The following is a 21,926-nucleotide window of genomic DNA, read 5'->3' as shown; positions in this document are numbered from 1 at the left end:
TGAGAGCTTGTCTTCCCAGCTCAGCACAGAGAGTCTGGGGAGAAGGAAACAAGATCATGAATACAGAAGCTACCTTACACATTCGAAAGTGCTGTCTCCACGTATGGTGAGGATATTACTTGTTCCTGCATTGATGCTTCTTAAAAATAATCACAGATTTAGGGGTGCCTCCGTGGCTCAGTCAGTTAAGTGTCCGACTCTTGGTTTTGGCTCAGGTCATGATCTCAGGGATGGAGCCCCTCATCAGGCTCCACACCCAGTACAGAGTCTGCTCGAGATTCTCTCTCTCTCCCTCTCCCCCACCCCCTCCACATGCTCTTTCTCTCTCAAATAAATAAATAATCTTAAAAAAAAAATAATCACAGATTCCTGGGTTGAAGGAAGAAGGGAACACACAGGCGTCTATCCGGTGGGGAGCACACTATTACAGATGGATCGCCTACCTCCCAGCTCTTCCTATGGCAGAGGGCGCAGTGACAGTCATACAGTCGTTCTACCTGCTACGTTCCAGCTTCAGTGCTGGCCCTTTTCAGCCAGGTGTTGTCAGAGTGCCTTGGCGAGGAGGCCTGTGGGCTCAGGATCCTAGAACCCAAGTTCCAGGCCTGCCAGCTTCCTAAAGGTGGGATCCTGAGCAAGGTCCTTGGCCTGTGGAGGCTGTTTTCTTGTGTTCATCCTCAGACCATGAGCACTGCCCGCCTCCTGGGACTCCCGGGGAAGGGAGTAGAGGTTCTCCGCACAGCGCCTTGTACATAGCACTCCATAAAAGGCAGCTACCCTCATTGTGTCATTCCGTGTGTTATTGTTGCTGCTGGTGGTTTTATTAACCTCTTCCCTCTGGCCCCATCCTTGGGCAAAAACTTTGCCAGGACAAACCTATTCTCTGCAGTTGGGCAGCGACAGACAGAGAAGGCTGGGGAGGGCCGGGAGCTGTTCTCCCTGACTTCCCATCTGTGCTCCGCAGACTTTGGATGCCGACTGGGAAGACCCGTGGGACCAGTTTGATGAGCGGCAGTATCTGAATGCCAAAAAGTGGCGCGTCGGTGACGATCCCTATAAGCTGTATGCTTTCAACCAGCGGGAGAGCGAGCGGATCTCCAGCAGCCGGGCGGTCCCCGACACCCGCCATCTGAGGTATGTGTGACCGCTCCCACTTGTTACTCTCTCCCATTCCCTGTGGTCATGACAGAGCAAGGGCAGGCTTGATTCGGGCAGGGCCCAGGCCATGGATTGGGGCAGGCACGCACTGTCTGCTGCCGGCCGGATGGTAGCTGACGCTGTCTGCACCGCTCACTGCTGTGAGCCATCCCCAGGCACCTCCAGGGAGAATGTGGGAGGCCCCTCCGCCTGCACCTGGCCCCCTCACCTGGTGGTCACCCTGAAATCATGGAGCACTAAAGACCCTATAGCCTGGGCCTGGTTTCCCTGGCAGATTCCCACGGCCAGGCCTGGCGTGGCTTTCAAACGGAGGGAGGGCAGGATGGGCAGACCCCTGGGAAGTCAGGTTGGTGGGAGGGCTCATTTCCTCAGACAGCCAAGGCACGTTGCCTCATTACCAATCCTTCCTAGAGTCAGAGCAGGCCTTTGCGTCCTCGTGAGGCCTGAGTAAGCAGGTCTGTCTCAACCCCAGCTCCTCCGTGCTGGCCTCCCTGCCTACAACTGGGAGGCCCAGCTGCACCAAAGGCGCACTGGGGTGTGTTTCTGTCTGCTGCAGGAAATTCACTTGGCACCAGCTCCAAATAGCAGACTGGCATGTTTGGGGTGGAGGGGCTTGAAGGCATTGTTAAATTGAGAGGCTGGGGGACTGGTGTTAGCTTCTTAGCATTCTATCTTTGGGTCCGTGGGTACCCGTTTGTGGACACTGGGGTTTATGAGCAGGGCGGTAAGAATTCTCATGACTTATGATGTTGGTCAACTTGGTGGTGCTTAAGTTGTCAGTCTGTAAAGGGGGGTGGACTCAGTTTCCTCACCTAGGCTGTATGTACAAACTCAGAAACCTTGACTTACATAGCACGCATCCCATGGAGGAGCTCATGTTAATCACCATCGTTTGTAAAAGGAGCCGGTTTCCCTATAGAAGTGATGCCAGGGCCATGAGCTATAAGGCATCTGTGGCTTCAGAAGAAGTCTTCAGAAGAAGACTGCAAGAGTCTGCAAACTGAACACTTCTGAGCAGCAGGAAATCCCCCACAGCCAGAGATCCGGGGCACTGGCTATACCTCGAACACTCCCTGCTGCTGGCCTGAAAGCCTCTTCAAGTCAGAGTCTTGTAATATTGCTATCAAAATTCCCCTGCACTTATCCTGGTCCTTGGCATCTGATAGAATTTTCGTTAAAAATTGGGTAATTTGGGGGCGCCTGGGTGGCTCTCTCGGTTAAGCATCGGACTTCGGCTCAGGTCATGATCTTGGGGTCCTGGGATCAAGCCCCGTGTCGGGCTCCCTGCTCAGCGGAGAATCTGCTTCTCCCTCTCCCTCTGGCCCTCTCCCCTCCCACTCGTGCTCTTTCTCTCAAATAAATAAATAAAATCTTTAAAAAGGAATTAGGTAATTTTATTTCCCTGAGCAGAGACGACAGGCGGAACAGGGAGGAAGGCTGAGAAGCGCCCCCTGGTCTCAGGTGGTGGTCCCGCCCTTGTCCTGAGTCCAGATGGTGAGACCCTCCAAAAGGACGAAGGGCCGCCTCCCGGCCAGGAAAGAGACCAGTGCATCTGGGTGTGAGTTCTGCTCCCGCCCGCAGAAGGGAGGCATGGAGTGGGGGATTCACTGAGCAGGCCGCTTCGAGGGGGCACCCTGAGCAGGACGGATTTCTGCGTTCACCCTCGTCTGTGATCTGAGAGGCCGAAATGAAAGTGGTTTACGAGGGCTGGACATATGTGTGGGTTGTGGGGGCGGAACCGAGACTGTCCCCAAGGATCGGAGTTTACCAGGTCCTGTTCGGGGCCCTCTCCGAGTGTGTTGTATCTATCAGGTAAGTGTGATCTGCTGCCAGGGAGGCAAGAGGGGCAGAGAGGATTTAGATGCAATCTAAGGCCCCCTTTGGGAAGACAAAAAGGAAAAGTCCATCAGCCATATGTCTGCCTCCGGGCACTAACCTTGCCCTGTGGGAGCTGGGATTGTGTGACTTAGAGAATTTCAGATCTGTGGCTCCTGATCCGAAAGAGCAGGAAGAGGAGAGGACAGGGGATTGGGAATGAGGGCAGGCGCACGGGACCAGGCAGCCGTGGCAGGGCTGTTGAGCACCGACCGTGTGCAGAGCCCCAGGCTAGCACCAGCAGAGGCTAACAATCGGATCAGCCATGTCCAGGCTGAGTGTGGTATGGGGCTGACCCTGTGCACAGATCACTGTTGCGCTAACGAGAGTTCCAGAGACTGCCAGCGAAGCCCAGTGTGGTTCCCTCCCATGGGCCCCACTGGGGGTTGACCTTCTGTTTGCAGGATCTCCTCCTTCCAGCCCTTGCCTCTCAGGGAATCGGTGTCCATGAGGTTAAAACGAACAGCTAAGTCCCTTCATCCTGTGATTCCAGCCTCCCTGTATCCTGACTTCCTCCCAATGTAATGCCTGGGGCCAGCCGGCCTGGGCTGACGGAGCCCTGGGGCCCTTCTTGGGCCCTGCCGACCCCAGCTCCAACCAGCTGCGGCTGCTGGTGACCTATCTCCTGTCGCCCAGGGATTCAGTCAGTGGCTGGCATTTGGGGATCACAGTTTGCTGTGAGGGCTGTCCTGCGCATTGTAGGTTACTGGGCAGCCTCTCTGGCTTCCACCCACTAAATGCTAGTGGCGCTGCCCATGTTGTGACACTGCCGACGTCTCCGGAGGGGCGAGTTGCAGTGAGAGCGAGCCCCTGCTGTAGAGCCAGCCCCGCCTGTTACCTGAGTTCTCAAGACTGAAACATCAAAGTGCATTATGAGCCCCAGCAACGGGACGAGGCCTTCCGCCCTCTGGCGGAGGGGGGGGGGGGTGGACATCTTTTCTGGCACCTAGTACAGCATCTGATGTGTGACAGAATTTCAAGAAACATTTGTTGAACAAAGGAGAGGGAGAGCAAATCTGCAAAGACTCTTGACTACTTTCCCCCATCTGCCTTTCATACAAAGAGGCAAAGAGGGCGGAGAAGCAGCCGCCTTCCTCCACTCCCTCCATCCTAGGGCGCTTTAGACGAGGAGCCAGGAGAACGGAGTCTATGAAAGGAGTTCTCATTACTGGGAAGATAAGAGTGAAGAAATAGCATGGGGGAGTGGCCTGAGCTTATTAAATTTGCTTCCAATTTTCTTACCACCGTAATTGGATTCTGATTTATAGGACGCGTGTGGACAAGCGCCTGAGACAGAACTATTAGCTGAGCATTAGAGCACGCGCTGCTGGGAGGCGGGTGTTGGGGGGCATCGCTCAGGAATCCAAAGATGCCGTGAGGCTGGAGGAGGCAGCGGGTCAGGGGAAGGGGACAAGGCTGTGGAAGTTTTCACCCAACAGGCAGCTGGGCCGATGGAAAAGCCAGGTGCATTGGCAGTTACAGAAGCCTTCCCAAGCATGTCGTGGCCCGGCACCGAGGGAAAGCAGCCCCACAGAGGCCGGGGGCTTCATTTCCCCATGTGGAATGGAACTGTCACATTGTTATCTCGGTCCTCTGTGCCAGGGAGCCCGAGGCATTTTGTGGAGGTGGCTGGGTTGACCTGGAGAGTAGGGTGACCAAGGCGAGGAGGCAGGCTTGGAACTCCCCATTCCCAGGCTTTATGGTGGTGGAGGTGCAGTGAGTGATGTCCACACCCAGGCTAGTTTAGAAAGTGAGTACCTGTGGTTTCAAATGGATCCCCTGCACATTCACCCTTTGGGGTTGACAACGGAGCCTTCCCATACGCACCCACCACCCCTGACCTAACATGTGACATTTCCAGTCTTGAGATGGGAAGAATGCTATCATCGGCCTTTCGACACATCTTGGCCGTGGCTCAGTTTCCTCATTCCTGATCCAGGGCCCGTGGGAGGCATGGGGACCGGGTGCCCAGCAGTGGCCTTCCGCACGTCCCTCGGCATGTCCTCTCTCGGCTTCGTTCTCTCATCGCTTCGGACTAGATGGCCTCGAAGCTCTGTCAGTGCGGAGTCGCTGCAGCCTCCACGCCCGCGCACTCTTCGTGGTCGGTCTTCCCTTCCAGATGTATCCACGTCCACGCACGCAGCTCTCCCGCCCGCCTCCGTGGGAATCTCATGGTTGCACTGGCGTCGGGCCCACCTAGTGCCACGTTGTCCCCTGAGACCCACAATCCTGTTAACATGGACAAGAGCCTTAACTCCCGGGGCCCCGCCGAGGTCTGCTGGGGTGGCGAGGACGAAGACCTGGCTGTCGGTATCGGGGTAAGTGTGCCGTAAATAACTATGTCAGTGTACGGAAGGGACAGCGTCTGTGGGGTGAGTCTGAGCACGTTTCCCAGTGGAGTTCTCCTGTTTATCAAGCACTAACTGGTCCAACAAATAGTCCTTGATTTCCGGCTGTCCTGCCCCCACCACTGTCACCACATTTGGGTGACAGCAGCTGGGTTTGCCATCATCGGAGGAGCACGGAAAACATCTGGCAGACGAGAAGTCATTCAACGGAGACGCACCACTGGAGAACGGAGGGCAATATTTTGATAAAGCAAATGTCTATTTCTGCGGTTGCCTAGCAATACTTAGGGGGTGGCTTTGAGCGCAGGGAAGCAGGTGTGAGGGTAGACTGCACCCAGGAGCCACGAGCAGGAGGGCGTTGCAGCTGGGAAGCCTCATTAGGTCACCTCCCCTGGCCGGCTGGGTCTCATTGTTCCCCTCAGCCAACTCTCCTAGCCTCTGTCCAGGGCGGTGCTAAATGGTTCCAACAGTGGGATACCCATCGCTTGCCTGGAGGGAAAATTCCACACTTCGATACGTCTCACCAGGAAGACATTTTTCCTTTGCTCCTTTTCATCCTGGGAAATGAAGGGGCAGCGGCCCAGTCTGGGATTGCCTGTCTCCCTCCTTGTATTTACTCAGTTGGAATGGCTGCCAAAGATCATCATCATTTCTCTCCTTGTACTCGTCACTTAGCAGTAATAGGATAAAAATCTTTACGGCTGGAACAGCTAAGCATAAAAAATGTTCATATTCCCTCAGAGGCGAGGCTATTCCACTAGCTTAGCACAGAGTTGGTGATGCCACATCAAGGCGGAGGGGAGGAGAGAGGAAACCCATCACAGACACTTAGCTTTTGCAAACAAGCTCGCCCCATCTGCTACGTTCTGGTCCCTCCTGTGCACCATTTTTCAATACAGGGGTTTGTGAGCCTGTTGATAGGAGCTGTGAGTGCGCTTCACTCCAGAGCATCCCAGAGCCCCAGGGAGCCTAGGAAGGGGGCAGCAGAATGAGTTTCTGCACATCCTAGAAGTGGCTCTGTGGAAGAATGGCATCCTCTGCCTCGGGGCTATCTGAGTACCTGATGCAGGGCACAGGAGTGGGTTCTCACCCGGGGCAGGAGGGGAAGAGAAACCACAGAGACTAAGATGGAAGGTGCCTCTGGGCCAGGATTCCTTCCCCTCCTGGGCCCCTGGGTCCTTGCATGCTACCCCATTCCCTCCACCCTGGCGCACTCTGTGAGTTTCAGGCAGATTTCCCAAAGAGGCGGCATCTCAGCCTTTGAAAGGGGACCAGTCAAGAAAATTGCTGATGAGAATTCATCTGAACGAACCTGCTTGACTAATGTCTTCTCACACCTTGTTTGAGCTCATTCCCACCAGCTTTGACATTGTGCGTTGCATTCATTCGTTCATTTTCCTGTTCTTTCACTCACTCATGCACTTGAGACGTTTATTGAGCACTAACCACATGCCAGGCTCTATGCTGGAAATTGGTCCCCGCTCCCTGGGAGCTAATGGTCTATGGAGAAAATGCTCATGGGACTGATTCTTGATGTTCAACTGTGGTTTGCTCTGAGGCCCTATTGTTGATTCTGGAGCTAATGCATGGACTTCCTGTCCTCGATTCCCAAGTACTCATCTCCCGCCCTGTCCTGGTTTTGGTGTCACTATTTCTGTCTTGGCCGTGGAGCATACCAAACGAGTTAGGAGCTTTCCTGTAAAAAAAAAAAAAAAAAAAAAAGTCAAAACAGCATTAAGCTGGCCTACCCAGGAGAAGGCATTTATGCTTGGATGGGAGGCAGAGGCTTTTTGAAGGAAATGGCATTTGAGCTGGAATTGGGGGCGACAGGTAGGATTTTAGCTGGTGGCAGGCATCCCAGATTGAGGGAACAGCATAAGCAAAGACAAGGAGGTGGGAGAGCCACATTGTTTTGTAAGAGTCAGTTCAATTTTCCTTGGAGTGTGGGTGATGGAGGGGAGAATAATTCTGGATGGGAAACTTGGGGTCATGTTGTAGCCAAGTCTTGAATTCAAGATAAGGAGCTTAGAGTCAGGTCAGTCAAGGTTGGAATGCTTGGACATTCACCCTGTCATGGCCTCATCATCTCAGCGACCCCAGGAGATGTCCTAAGGAACACATCCCTGGCCAGTCCTGGGTCAGCGGAGCTCCTGCCGAGGCGGGCGGGGGGGGGGGGGAGTGGGGAGTACCAAGGTAGGTCCGAGCAGAACTGTGCCAGGCAGCAGTGATGCACTCCCCACCCCCAAAACCATCCCAAGGGAGTAGAGTGCGATGTGGGGTCTTGGCTTTAAGGCACTGGCATCCTCACGGTGGGGGTGCTGGGTCTTACACTGGGGAGTTTGCTCTGGGGTGAGGTGGGAGAGATGAGAAGCAAGAACTGGTTCAGAGGGAAAAGGAGCTGGTGGGGATCAGTAAAAGGAGTCTGCCCCATCTGACTGGTGGGTTTGGGATTGAGCACCAATACTGGCTATGAAGACTTGGGCAGAAGAGCAAGACTAGCAGATTGAGCACATACCCAGGTAAAGAGATCCAGGCTCAGAGGGGTTAAGGGACATGTCCGAGATCACACACCTAGTCAGTGCTGGGCAACAGCAAGCTGCCCTCACCTACAGCCAATAAGAAGCCACCACCACCTCAAACTCTCATTCTCCTCCAGTGAACTTTTGTTCAGAACAACCCCTCCAACTTCCTCCTTTCTCCTACAGAAGGATGTTCTCCCCTTTGGTCTCTAGACTTGCCTGGGGTCCCCCAGAGTTTGTATATCCCGAACTGCAATTTCTCTGCTCTTTCTGAATAAGCTCACTTGCTGCTCGACAACCTTTATTGTTCAATTTTTAAGGTTAACATCTAATAACCTAAGACTCAATAATTTGCAGGATAAATTTTGCAGGGGAAATATTTAATTCCAAATCAGTTTCCCAGTCCTGGGCACTGAACACACTTCTCTGTGTCTTTCCACATTTCTTTCCATCGTCTCCTTCCTCGGGCAACGTGTAACAAAGGAGGCCGAAACTCAAAATCAAGTTTTCAGATTCTAGGTCTATATGTATGTAAATATGTTTAGAGAGAGAATCCCAAACATGAAGCCTGTATTATGTCTAAGTTCACTGAGCATGTGTGTGTGTGTGTGTGTGTGTGTGTGTGTGTTGGTACTTGTAGGGCAAGGAGAAGAGATGATATGTGAAGATTCAGTTTCCCAATTAAGGCAGTTTGATACTTCTATTTGAGTTTTGTTTGGAGGTGTGGATATAATATATTTCAGTTAGCTAACAGAGTCCATAGTTTCTTGTGTTCTGTCGCCAAGACCAAGGAGAACCTGTGTGCCTTTGAAAGGCATTAAATGGCTTTAGCTCTGGAGGCACATTGCCCTCCCTCCCCCTGGGTTTGGAGACCAAAGGGGAGAACATCCGTCTGTAGGAGAAAGGAGGAAGTCGAAGGGGTCGTTCTGAACAAACGTTCATTGGAGGAGAATGAGAGTTTGAGGTGGTGGTGGCTTCTTATTGGCTGTAGGTGAGGGCAGCTTGCTGTTGCCCAGCTGAGAGGAAATCTTCCTTCTTCCTGCCAGACTGTGTATTTTGAATGAGGTTTCCTTTATTCATTTTCACTTCGGCAAAGATCAGTAAACAAGCAGTCCAAACACTTGCTCTTGTGGAGCTTAGATTCCGCAAGGAGGCAAACCTGCCAGCTCGGTGACTGGGGACTCCTTACTGCCCTCCACAGGCCACCGGTCCCTTCTCACCAGAGGGCCACTCCCCCTGGGAAGAATGTTCCCTTAGCCTTGAAAACAAGCCCTGACCCATGCAGTCGGGACCAGTACCATGAAGGGGAAGGTGGCATCATTGCTCTCTCCTCTAAATTATCCTTTTTCTCCCCACTGTCGTGGGGTATACACTTTTAAGAAAGCAGAAGGCTGAAGAGGAGACCCTGGACTTGCACTCTGCATTCTGGAATGTTCTCTTCAGTGCTAGACAACTGGTGTGCTCAGGGAAAGAGAAAGCATTGCTGAGTTTGACTGTGGCTCTCGCCTCTAGTCCTGGGCTGTATTGAATCCTTCGACTTCGATGGCTTTGGAAATATCCCTGCAAGACCAAAATATTTCTAAAGACCCAGAACCTCTCTTCATCCTAAGTAAACTTTGAATCAGAGTCCCACATACATACAGAAAAGTGGACACTTCATTCATATACCACTTGAAGAAATTTCCAGAGAGAACGCACCCACATTCCCACATCAAGCACCTCCATCAAGGGAAAGACGACTCTCAGTTTGCCAGAACCACCCGATGTCCCTGCCCTTACTCCCCACCGTAGGTAACACTGTCCCGACTTCAAATGCCATAGACTAGCCTTGCTTGTTTTTGAAGTCTATATAAATGGACTTACACAGTATGTGCTCTTGTGTGTCTGGCTTCCCTCAAAATTATGTGTGTGAAATCCAGCCACGTTTTCCAAGACGTGGTATGTTTATTCTCACGCTCTATCGTATTCTTTCGTATGAGTCTATTGCAAGTTGTATATCTGTTCTACTGTTAATGCTTATTTGGGGTTTTTCCAGTGTGGGGCTCTTATGAACGGTGCTCCTTTGACTAATCTTTACTTGTCTTTCGGTGAACACACGTTCCCACCGGCCGTGTACGTGTCTGAGAATAACCAGTGGCTCCACATCTTTTTTTTTTTTAAGATTTTATTTATTTATTTGAGAGAGAGAGACACAGCGAGAGAGGGAACACAAGCAGGGAGAGTGGGAGAGGGAGAAGCAGGCTTCCCACCAAGCAGAGAGCCCGATGCGGGACTCGATCCCAGGACCCTGGGATCATGACCTGAGCCGAAGGCAGACGCTTAACGACTGAGCCACCCAGGCGCCCCAGTGGCTCCACATCTTTGTGGTCAGTCTCTGGCTGTTGTCTGTTTCACCTGAGCCTTTGAGAGGCTGAGTCGTGGTATCTTCCTATGGTTGAGGTTTGCCGTTCCCCGCTGATCAGTCAGGTAGAGCACCTTTCAGGAGTTCAAGGGCCACTCCCATCCCCAATCAAGTATTTTACACCAGCTGTCTTCACATTTCTAGGCCCTTTGCCCAAGAACCAAGCACAATGCCTGACTCTTAGTCTGTCCTCAATAACCTGCTTCTCTTCAGAGTGTTTTTGACATTTTCTCCCACATCGTGGTGGTGCATGGTAAAATGGGGGGAAGCTACTGGACGGAGCATGAGAAGCTGTGGGTCCTAAGATAGTGCCCAACCCTTCAGCTCTCCAGGTGTCTGTTTCCTCACAGGTAAGAAGACAGAAGTAGCTCAGAGATGCTTATTAAGGTCACTTCCAGCCCTGTCTGCCGGTTGAAAATACTTGTGCTGGTAAGAGTGTGCAGGAACTGACTTAGGGACTGAATCTGATTGGAGGCTATTTCCAGAAGCACGACTCCCTCCAGCTCTGCCGCACCTCCCCTCCCCCATGGCCCTGGATGAATCCTTCCCCTCACACACTTCTCTTCTTAAGGAGACTCGAGGGCCTGCAGGACCTGGAGAGCTGTCCTTTATTGCCACCTCGTCCGTTTCTTTGGGCCCTCATGCCTTCTCCTGGGTGGAGGTCACCGGACCACCCCACCTCCCAGTCCGGCTTCAGATGACAACATAAGCTGCTTCCATACCATCTGTGCACTTGAACAGCAGAGCTCTTTGCTCCTGGAGTCGGCACATCATACTGATGGCAGCTTGACTGAAAACTGGTGACCTGCCCACGGTTTTCAGTGTAGAATAAGGAGTTGGAACATGTGAACTTTTCCCCTTTATAACGCAGAGTGCTGTCATGTTGGCTTCCTGTTACCCACAGCGCTTTGAAGAACCATCGGCCGGTATGACGTGCCCCTCCCCTGCGCCTCTCGTGCCAGAAAGAAACAGGGCTGGCAGAACGGGCCCCAGGACCTCCTGAGAGGCTTGGGCACCTGGCGCAATTCCCAAGTAAAATCCGAACCTTGGCCATGCTCAGAATAAGAGTAACCACAACTTGTAGCTCTAGGAGACTTCACGGAGCGTTCTCACATCCCCTTCTTAGCAGCAGTTGGGGTGAAGGGGTCACCGCCGTCACCGCCATCCGGCTGGGGGGCAAACGGAGCCCCAGCACTGTAGCTGGTTGGGTGAGTGGCAGGGCTAGGCCTCCTTACCCTGTGAGCTTGGAGATCGGGCATGTCTCTCACTTAGCAGCTACTTCTTGGGCGAGTCACTCAAACTCCCCGAGCCTCAGGGCCTCATCTTGAAATGGGAATAATAATGGTAGCCGGGGTTGCCATCAGGGGGAGGCGAGGTAATCCGTGCAGGAGGCTGAGCACAGTCTTGAGCCTCCAGTCAGCGCTGTCTGTTAGCTGTGGCACTGAGCCCTCGGATGGGCCTGAGTCCCGGGATCACCTGGAGCACCCGGGCTCTGTGCTCTTTCCTCAGCTCCACAGCAGGTCTGGGAGGCAGGGCAGAGAGGGGGCCAGCCCTGAAGGAGCAAGGAGCTACGTGAGTGAGTTTGGAGAGGCCCTGGCTCTGTGCCTGGTCCCCCACCTCTGAGTTGGGGTGCGCTCCAAGAACAGGGTGGTGCGGGGGCGGGGAGGGTGCGGGCAGAGAAGTTCTGCACAGCGCTTCCTGCCTCAGCCTTGGCTCCTGGCGCCAAAACACTTAACTTGCCTGAATGTCAAACTTAACTTTAAAAACCGGAGCGCAAAATAAGCAATGAGGCAATCGCGATGCCGCGTCTGGTGAAATGTGTACTTTTAAAATAGTGGGGAGAGAAGCCAAGGCCAGCAGAGGGACTGATTTCAGGGCCGGGGGCCAGGAAGCAGAACTGCGTCTGACAGCAGATGAAAAGAGCAGAGGAGGTGACAGCTGTGGGCGGGTGGCTGTGGAAAGCCGGTGCTGGCCTGGGTGACAGACAGTGGGATGGAGTGACGCGAGCGGTGGGCCTGGGGGTGGCTGGAAAAGCAGCTGAAGTAGGCATGATGTGACAGAAGAAGGGGGTCCCGTGGAGTCACGTAGCAGCCGGGGTTCCGTCTGGGCTAGCAAGGGCAAGATCGGCTAATGCCTCTGTGGTTGTCCTTGGTGTTCCTGATGCAGCAGGAGGAACCCTGATATTTGACTGAAGCTTGGGTGTCCGGATGGCTCTCACCTTCTGCCCCCACCTGATTCTCACCATGACCCTGACACCAGCCAGAGCAGGCATCGTTCCATCTGCTCTCCTGCTTCCCTGCTCTGCCACATCTCCCCTGATTCATCCTATGGACACATCATTTTTTTTTTAAAGATTTTATTAATAGAGAGAAAGGAGGGGGGGAGGGCAGAAGGAGAGGAGAATCTCCAGCAGATTCTGTGTTGAGCACAAAGCCCGATGCAGGGCTCCATCCCACGACCCTGAGCTCGTGACCTGAGCCAAAATTAAGAGTCGGGCATTCAACCGACTGGGCCACCCAGGCGCCCCTGGACACATCGTTTATTCCTTACCCCAAGCTTCACTGAGCCTGCCTGTTCCACCTCTCGAGACAGGAGACACCCACTTTGCGCTCACCTGCGCCATCTCAGGACAGCTCCCACTGTGGACCTTGGGCCCACACCCAAACCACTGGAGTCCAACTTGTCCCACCTTCATTCCGTTGAGTCTGCCTCCTAGATAGCCCTTGCACCCTGGCCTTGCTTGCCATCCTCAGCGGCTGTCCCCTTTCGCCGGGGTGACTGTAGCAGCCCCCACCACCCTCCAACACGGCTCTGGCCCCTTACCAGGCCATCCTCCGCTCTTCCTCCGTGGAGAGCTTTCCAAATGCAGACACTTTGCTTCCCATCTAAAATCTTTCAAATGTCGTTGGCTCACTACTTCCAGAAGGCAGGTCCACCCCAGCCTGTTGGGGCTTTGGCTGCCTGACTGTGCTCAAGGCTTCCTGCGTCTTCATCTTTGCTGCTCAGGGAACTCCTTCATCTTTCAGGAACCTAGGGCAGGGTGAGGGGTGTTCTCCAGGAAGTCACCTCACCCCTCAGGCTGAGTTAAGCGGCTCCTCCTCACTCCTGTGCTCCCTTGTGAGCCCTCATTACCCCGAGGGGTACACATCAATCTCCCCCCCTGAGACCTGGAGCCACCTGGGGCAGGTGTGCCAGCATCGTGCCTGACACTCAGCCTCTCATCGGTCCCCGCTGAGGGGACCCAAAGGGCACCTCACTGGCTTCACTGTCAAACTGTCTACTGAAAACATGAGGGTTTGGGAGTGCAGGTGTGGGAAAGAATCCTCGAAACAGAGGGAGAAAATAAAATCATGGGAAATTTAAAACCACCTTCACTCAACAAAGGATTCTCTGTGTTAGCCCATAAATCTGGGACCATAATCAGCCAATGTTTATCGATCAAACTAGTCCCCTGACACGTGGTAGGCACCTTGTATATGTTCTCCAAGCTCAGCCTCCCAGCAGCCTTGCTGTGATTCCGGTTTAGAGATGAGGACATGGACTCCAGTCGGTTGACTCACTTGCCCTTAAGAACATAAAGAAGTAGAAAAGTGGGCCCTGCCCACCGAGAAGACAGCACAGCTTTGCAGACAGGGGATTAAGTCCCATGAGAAGCTTGGTGGCAGACACTGATGTGGGTGTCACAGGGCTGTAATTTAGGCAGCCCTGGACAGGAAGATGGGGGGTGGGGGATGGGGAGGTGTGTGGAGGTCATGCCAGAGGGAAGTGAGTGGACCTGGTTGGCAGGGCTAGAAGGCTCAGGCAGGGGAACTGTGGGGCAGGGCTGGGGGTGAGTGTGAGGGGGAGGCCTTGGGATGCGGTCAGGGCTTGGCTTCAAGGCACCAGGTGAGGCTAGGGAGAGTGGTGTGTGAAGCATGTGTGGAGAGCAGGGAGGAAGGAGATGGAGGGGCAGCTCTGCAGGCGGGAAGAATAGTCAGGGGGCTTTGCAGGGGTGCAGACCTGGCTTGGGCAGGTAGAAGTGAGAATAAAGGAGGGGTGGAGGCAGAATGTGGGGCAGGACTGACTCAGGATGGACGGATGAACTGGCTAGGAGGAGGGCACGGGAAGGTGCGAGAAGGCTTTGCTTTTTACCTCCCTGTCTCAGACCTTCCAGAGGGGCATGCCGTTGTGAGTCCGTGGGAGAAGAAGTGGGGGAAACTTGGCCCTCAAGCAGACCGTTCCTGAACTCAGTGGGCTGGGCCTGGCCGCATCCCTGGATGCACTACGGCTACAGGTCTTAGCTGCTTCAATCTGAGGATTGAAGGCAAAAGGTAAAAGGAAAGACTATTCTCTGATCCTTGAGCTGGAAAGTCTGAGAAATATCAGGAAATGGCTCAGGGAGCATCAAAGGGAGACACCATTCTTTAGCAGGTGAGGGGCAGCCCAGACTTGTGATCTTCCATCTTTCCAGAACCTTCCAGCATATTGCCCTTCAAGACCAAAGGCAGAGAGAAAGGCCAGTGTGAAACAAAGGCTGAGAGCCAGTGAGTCGGATGACCATCTGGGGCACCGTGTGAGAGCAGAGAGTCGGGAGCCAGCCCATCTGGTTTTATCTCGAGGCTCTGCTGCTTCCTGACTTGCCCTCATAGTCCCCTCCACAACGAGAGGGGAGGAGTCCCAGCACCTACCTCAGAGAATCATTGTGCAAATCTAAAGCTCTTGGAAGAAGACCTGAGACAGAGCCAGGGGTCAGTAGGTGTTATTACTATTGTGTAATGTGATTCAAGCAGGGCTAAAATAAGACTTGAAGGAGCCCTTGTCCCAGACACTGAGGAATCTTTTTCAGAAACATTGCAAATATAGGCCTTGGCCCACCTCCACACTTCCTGGTCCCAGCTACACTCTGCATTTGCCTTTTGAGAACATTCTCCCCTGTGTGTGTGCATGCACATGTACGCACATGCACACACGCCGCACATGGCTGCCATCTGGGTGGCGTTCAGTACCAGCGAACACAGATCCTGGCTGCGTCCCAAAAGAAGCCTCTTCGCTGCCTCTCGAGAGCAGTTGCTCTTCCTAGACAGAAGGTACTGCTGCCTACCTGTGGTGTCCCCCAAACTGCAGGGTCCCACTCATCTCAGAGGAGCTGGTCCACATAACGGAGCAAAATCAGTTGTCTCGGCAAACGGGGGCTCTGTGCAGAGGGGAGCAGTGGCAGGCTCCAGGGGGCCTAAGCTCAGCCAGAGGTGTCTGCATTCCCCAGCCGGGCGTGTGTTCTGAGCCAGCTTGCATGGGCAGCAGAAGGACGTGAGGAATTGGAATCAGAGATCAGAAAAACTGTCCCGATGTGTGAGGATCAGCAACACCAAGAACAGACCTGGGGCTGCTGGTTCCGGAGCAAAGAGTGGAGATGTCCCGTCTTCCATGTTTGGTGTCCATGGCTCAGGGGGCGGTCAAACACAGGCGCATCATAATTTAGTGGACGGACCTTTGAGCTGCACTTTCATGTGTGAATTAGTGCAAATATGATCCTTGGTGTTGGGGGAAGAGGGGATACCATGAGAGAGATGTCCTTAAAGCTTAATTTTACAATTTAAAGGGGTTTTAATGGTTCTGAAATTGCAGCCTTTTTTAGGATTTAAACACCCTTTTATGAAAGGATGATGTTAGATGATGGGAGTTTTAAAATGTGTTCTGTCATGCAAAATAAAATGTTGCAAACCTAATAATGGTCTTTATAATTTTTTAAGTTTTATTTTACTCATACAAAAGAACCCAACATCTAGAAACCATTGTCTGGCACTAATGCTGCAATTTGAAATTGGATTGTATATAAGCTAAGGTTGAGGAATATCGAGGACAACAATGTCCAATGGAAATAGATGTAAGCCGTGTAGGTAACGTGAAATCTTCTAGTAGTCACAATTGAAAAGCAAAATAAACAAGTGAAATTAATTTTAATAATATATTTTATTTAATTCTGTATACCTAAATATGACCATTTTGACATATGGTGAGTGTGATGAGCTATTTAACATTCTTTTTCATACTAAGTCTTTAAGATCTTGTGCGTATTTTACACTCCAATGCCCAGTGGCTACCGCATTGGACAGCATGGGGTCTGGACGAAGAGGGTGTCTGAGCCATGTCTGGCAACCCCGTCCAGGTAGGATTCAATCTGTCTCCTCTCACTTGAGAGAACAAGTGTTCATCGTCCTTGAACAGTGTCCAATGGACACCTCAGTGAACAGTGTTCATCATCCCTGGGACTTTGGTAAACAAGGAGAACATCTCGGCCCTTTAAATACAGATGGGTATTCCCAATTCCAACATGGCAGAGCTCTCCACAGCCACCAAATGACTGTCCCGGCTGTCTCCCAGGACAGCCTTCACCCAAGGCTCCCTGTTTTTGCCACTGTGGCTCCATATTCCAACTTCAGTCTTAGTGACTTGTTTGGTCTCTCTTCTGTGTATGATTGACCTTGGCACATTGCTCAGCTTATAGGTCAGCAGTTCCCTTGAGCTGGTGTCACTCATAACTTGGCAAGGGACACTGTCCCCTCTGACTTCACCCCTGTGGGAGCTCACCTGCTTTTTCCCTCATGCATGCATCCACTCATGCTTCAGACATGTGTTGTATGTCTTCTGTGCTAGGTTCTGAGGCCTCAACTACAAATGGGTCCTTGCCTTCGCTGCAGCCAATAATAGAGAGGACAGAAAAGTAAGTTCATAATGTTTGGGAATCGATTACGGAGATGTCCTAGGAGAGCACCTTGGAAAAGCCTGGGGAGATCAAGAAATGCTTTCCAAGGAAAGTAGCATCCAAGCCAAGATTAGAAGAGAAAATTGCCTGACCTTGGAAGAGAGGAGAGTGCATTTCAGACACGTGGGAGGGAGGCCGTGCCTGCAGAAGTTCAGAGAGAAAAGAGTGGGTCAGGCAGAAAGTGGCCAAAACTTGGGAGCGTGCGGGGGAGGACTCAGAAGTGGGGCCAGGTCACTAGGATAGGAAGCCGTGATCAGGGGTTTCAACTTCATTTTGTGAGCAGTTAGGCAGCGTTGAGACATGTTAAAAATGTGCAGTTTGGAAAGATCATTCTCACTGCAGTGCGCTGGAGAGATTGGAAGGGGATAAAGCCAGCTTGGAAGTTGCTGCAGTAATACGGAGAGGACATGATGGGAATGTGAAGAAACAGCCAGGTCGAGAGATAGGAAGGATTGACAGGACTAAGGCTTTAATTATGTTAGGGGGCTGGGGAGAGGCAGGATTCAAGTATATCTTTGGAGAGACTCCACCCCAAAACTTCTAGAACTCATACAGGAATTCAGTCAAGTGGCAGGATATAAAATCAATGCACAGAAATCAGTGACATTCCTCTACACCAACAAGACAGAAGAGAGAGAAATTAAGGAGTTGATCCCATTTACAATTGCACTGAAAACCATAAGATACCTAGGAATAAATCTAACCAAAGAGGCAAAGGATCTGTACTCAGAAAACTATAAAATACCCATGAAAGAAATTGAGGAAGACACAAAGAAATGGAAAAACGTTCCATGCTCATGGATTGGAAGAGCAAACATTGTGAAGATGTCAGTGCTACCTAGAGCAATCTACACATTCAATGCAATCCCCATCAAAATACCATCCACTTTTTTCAAAGAAATGGAACAAATAGTCCTAAAATTTGTATGGAACCAGAAAAGACCCCGAATAGCCAGAGGAATGTTGAAAAAGAAAAGCAAAGCCGGTGGCATCACAATTCCGGACTTCCAGCTCTATTACAAAGCTGTCATCATCAAGACAGTGTGGTACTGGCACAAAAACAGACACAAAAATCAATGGAACAGAATCGAGAGCCCAGAAATGCACCCTCAACTCTATGGTCAACTCATCTTTGACAAAGCAGCAAAGAATGTCCAATGGAAAAAAGACAGTCTCTTCAACAAATGGTGTTGGGAAAATTGGACAGCCACATGCAGAAGAATGAAACTGGACCATTTCCTTACACCACACACAAAAATAGACTCCAAATGGTTGAAAGACCTAAACGTGAGATAGGAGTCCATCAAAATCCTAAAGGAGAACAGAGGCAGCAACCTCTTCGACCTCAGCCGCAGCAACTTCTTCCTAGAAACATCGCCAAAGGCAAGGGAAGCAAGGGCAAAAATGAACTATTGGGATTTCATCAAGATAAAAAGCTTTTGCATAGCAAAAGAAACAGTTCACAAAACCAAAAGGCAACCAACAGAATGGGAGAAGATATTTGCAAATGACATATCAGATAAGGGACTAGTATCCAAAATCCATAAAGAACTTATCAAACTCAACACCCAAAGAACAAATAATCCAATCAAGAAATGGGCAGAAGCATTTTTCCAAAGAAGACATCCAAATGGCCAACAGACACATGAAAAAGTGCTCAACATCACTCGGCATCAGGGAAATCCAAATCAAAACCTCAATGAGATACCACCTCACACCCGTCAGAATGGCTAAAATTAACAAGTCAGGAAACGACAGATGTTGGCGGGGATGCGGAGAAAGTGGAACCCTCCTACACTGTTGGTGGGAATGCAAGCTGGTGCAACCACTCTGGAAAACAGTATGGAGGTTCCTCAAAAAGTGGAAAATAGAGCTACCATTCGATCCAGCAATTGCACTACTGGGTATTTACCCCATAGATACAAATGTAGGGACCCGAAGGGGTACATGCACCCCGATGTTTATAGCAGCAATGTCCACAATAGCCAAACTGTGGAAAGAGCCAAGATGTCCATCGACAGATGAATGGATAAAGAAGATGTGGTATATATATACAGTGGAATATGATGCAGCCATCAAAAGGAATGAGATTTTGCCATTTGCAACGACGTGGATGGAACTGGAGGGTGTTATGCTGAGCGAACTAAGTCAATCAGAGAAAGACATGTATCATATGACCTCACTGATATGAGGAATTCTTAATCTCAGGAAACAAACTAAGGGTTGCTGGAGTGGGGTGGGGTGGGAGGGATGGGGTGGCTGAGTGATAGACATTGGGGAGGGTATGTGCTATGGTGAGCGCTGTGAATTGTGCAAGACTGTTGAATCACAGATCTGTACCTCTGAAACAAATAATGCAATATATGTTAAGAAAAAAAAGAAGAAGATAGCAGGAGGGGAAGAATGAAGGGGGGTAAATCGGAGGGGGAGACGAACCATGAGAGACGATGGACTCTGAAAAACAAACTGAGGGTTCTAGAGGGGAAGGGGGTGGTGGGATGGGTTAGCCTGGTGATGGGTATTAAAGAGGGCACATTCTGCGTGGAGCACTGGGTGTTATACACAAACAGTGAATCATGGAACGCTACATCAAAAACTAATGTTGTAATGTATGGTGATTAACAGAACAATAAAAAAACTTAAAGATAAATAAAAAAGAATGTCTTTTGGGTTGGGGCACACGGTAGATGGTGAGCTGGGGGACACAGAAAGCACAGCAGGCTTGGTCAAGGTGCTGGAGGCACAGGGTGGGTGAAGAGGTCACCTCATGGGGCCATCCAAGGGCAGGTGCTCATCAGGATTAGGGGTAGGGTTGGGGTCATTAGCAAACAGATAGGAAATTGAAGCCTTGGAAAAAGGTTGAGTAATCCAAGGAGAAGGAAGACTGAGAAGAAGATGGTTTAAGAGAATTTGGGGGCAGACACTAGAATTTCAGCTGAGGGAAAGAAAAGGAAAACCCGGAAGAGACAGCCTAAAGAGAGGATAGCAACGCTAAGGTGATTTCACCAAAGCCAAGTGCAAAGAACCAAGTATTTAATGAAATAAGTGACCCTCCATGTCAGGTGCTACAGAGATAACAAGTAAAATAAAGACTGAAAAGTTTCTGTTAGTTTAGCAACATTGAGGAGTAGTAGGGATGTTGGTGGTAGGATTTGGTGGGGAGAGGACGTGAAAGGGCACTGGAAGGCAGAGTTGGACAGGAACGCTCTGTGGACTGGAGCAGGGACCTCTCTGTATCATCTGACAGGGGTCCCAAGCTTGGTTCCTTGAAGGAAGCGGCAAGTTCAGTGGTAAGACCCAGAAGATCCTAGCCAGACTACTAACTAGTAGGGTGGCCTTGGGCAGGTCGGTTCACTGTTCTGGGCCTCAGTTTCCTCATCAGTGAATAAAGATGGAGTAGAAGTAACATCTTCTAAACCTGTGTCCCACAGAATTCTCTTTGGTAAATGCTATGCTTTACTCACTGTATATCCGATAAATATGTGAGTTCTCACTATGTGTAAGGGATTGTGTGCTAAGGAAAAAAGAAAAAATGCAAGGATGGGGAAGGGGCAGGTTTTGAGGTCAAAGCTGGGTAAACAATAGGCTAGCAGGTCTCAGAACCTGTAACATGTTCATGTGTACTGGTGATCACCAGAAAGGTGATCTCGTATTTTTCCAGCATTTCTCATTTGCCTAGCTGATTTGTGTCCACTGTCTTCACAGAGCATGCATAGGCTTCTCCTGGAGACACTGTCCACCAGCTGGTGGTGTAGGGGGTGCCCAGCCAGATGCTCTCTGCGGTGCTTTCTAGTATTGCAGCAACTCAAGGGTTTGTCTGGAGTCAAAGAGAGAAGGGTCTTCCAGCTGCCGAGGGCTGCAAAATAAAAGTAGAAGCTGAGACTGAGCCTTTAGGGGAGTCCAAATATCATGGCCTCTTTTTTTTTTTTTTAAGATTTTACTTATTTATTTATTTGAGAGAGAGAATGAGCAGGAGGGAGAGGGAGAGAGAATCCGAAGCAGACTCCAGGCTGAGTGTGGAGCCTGATGCAGGGCTTGATCCCACAACCACAAGATCATGACCTGAGCCCAAAACCAAGAGCCACCCAGGTGCCCCGATATCATGGCCTCTTAGATCATAGTGCCCTGTTCCCCAGTTAGCTTCCCAGTTTGTCAGCAAAGACCCCTGTGGGGCCTTCTTACTTTGCCAGGAAGATGGGCTTACAGAGCTGTTTTCTGGGAACACTGTTCTGTTCTATGGGCTGCAATTAATCTGATGGCGGAAGTTCCCTCGAATGGTCAACACATAGATTTTCTGAGAAATCTGATGCCACTCGCAGTTGGTGGCTGAGAAATCCAGGAGGATACTCTGAGGAGGAAGAAATGAACTGCAGGTCCTGACCTGGACTGACAGAGTCAACCAGGAATATGGTGGTGGTTGGTGCATGGGAAGGCATTTGTTGGCCAAGTAGGCTCACCCTGAGATCAAGTCCTCTGTTAAATGGCCTTGGGTTCATGGAAGGGTGTCCATGATACCATCTAGGTTAGCTTTTCTGCAGGAGAATTAAGGCTTAAAGCTCTGGGACATCCATTGTAATGAAATGAATTAACTTCTCCTTTACCCATGTGGAAGAGTACTACTGTGTACCATCTATGGGAGAAGTGAGCAGAGAGTCAGACAATTTCCTATGTATTGTATGATTCATATTAAGAACCCCTGAGGGAGTTGAATCTATAAAGATCGGGACAACCCCAAAAGGTACTACTGGAGAACTTCTCTCTGTGTGTAGGGCCCCCAGGCATCCATACCTAGCATCATCTAGGGGAATGGAGGCCACCAGCGGGTCCTGTAGGGGCTCTGGGAGCACTCTGTGGGGACAGCTACCAACTGCTCAAGAGGATTTACC

At 51.0% G+C, this 21,926-nt stretch overlaps 1 protein-coding gene across 3 annotated transcripts in view; it reads left to right on the top strand.

Annotated features, from left to right (window-relative positions):
• The window catches only part of GALNT14 (polypeptide N-acetylgalactosaminyltransferase 14), a 209,509-nt gene that overhangs the window by 133,504 nt on the left and 54,079 nt on the right, over positions 1-21,926 (top strand). For all 3 annotated transcript variants that reach the window (XM_027622060.2, XM_027622059.2, XM_027622061.2), the window contains exon 2: positions 962-1,131. In XM_027622060.2, the coding sequence (XP_027477861.2) occupies positions 962-1,131 (170 nt within the window). The remainder of the gene's footprint in view (positions 1-961; positions 1,132-21,926) is intronic.

The sequence above is a fragment of the Zalophus californianus genome, chromosome 8 (assembly GCF_009762305.2).
Source record: "Zalophus californianus isolate mZalCal1 chromosome 8, mZalCal1.pri.v2, whole genome shotgun sequence".
NCBI classification, from domain to species: Eukaryota; Metazoa; Chordata; class Mammalia; order Carnivora; family Otariidae; genus Zalophus; species Zalophus californianus.
This window is presented reverse-complemented; position numbering and strand designations above follow the sequence as displayed.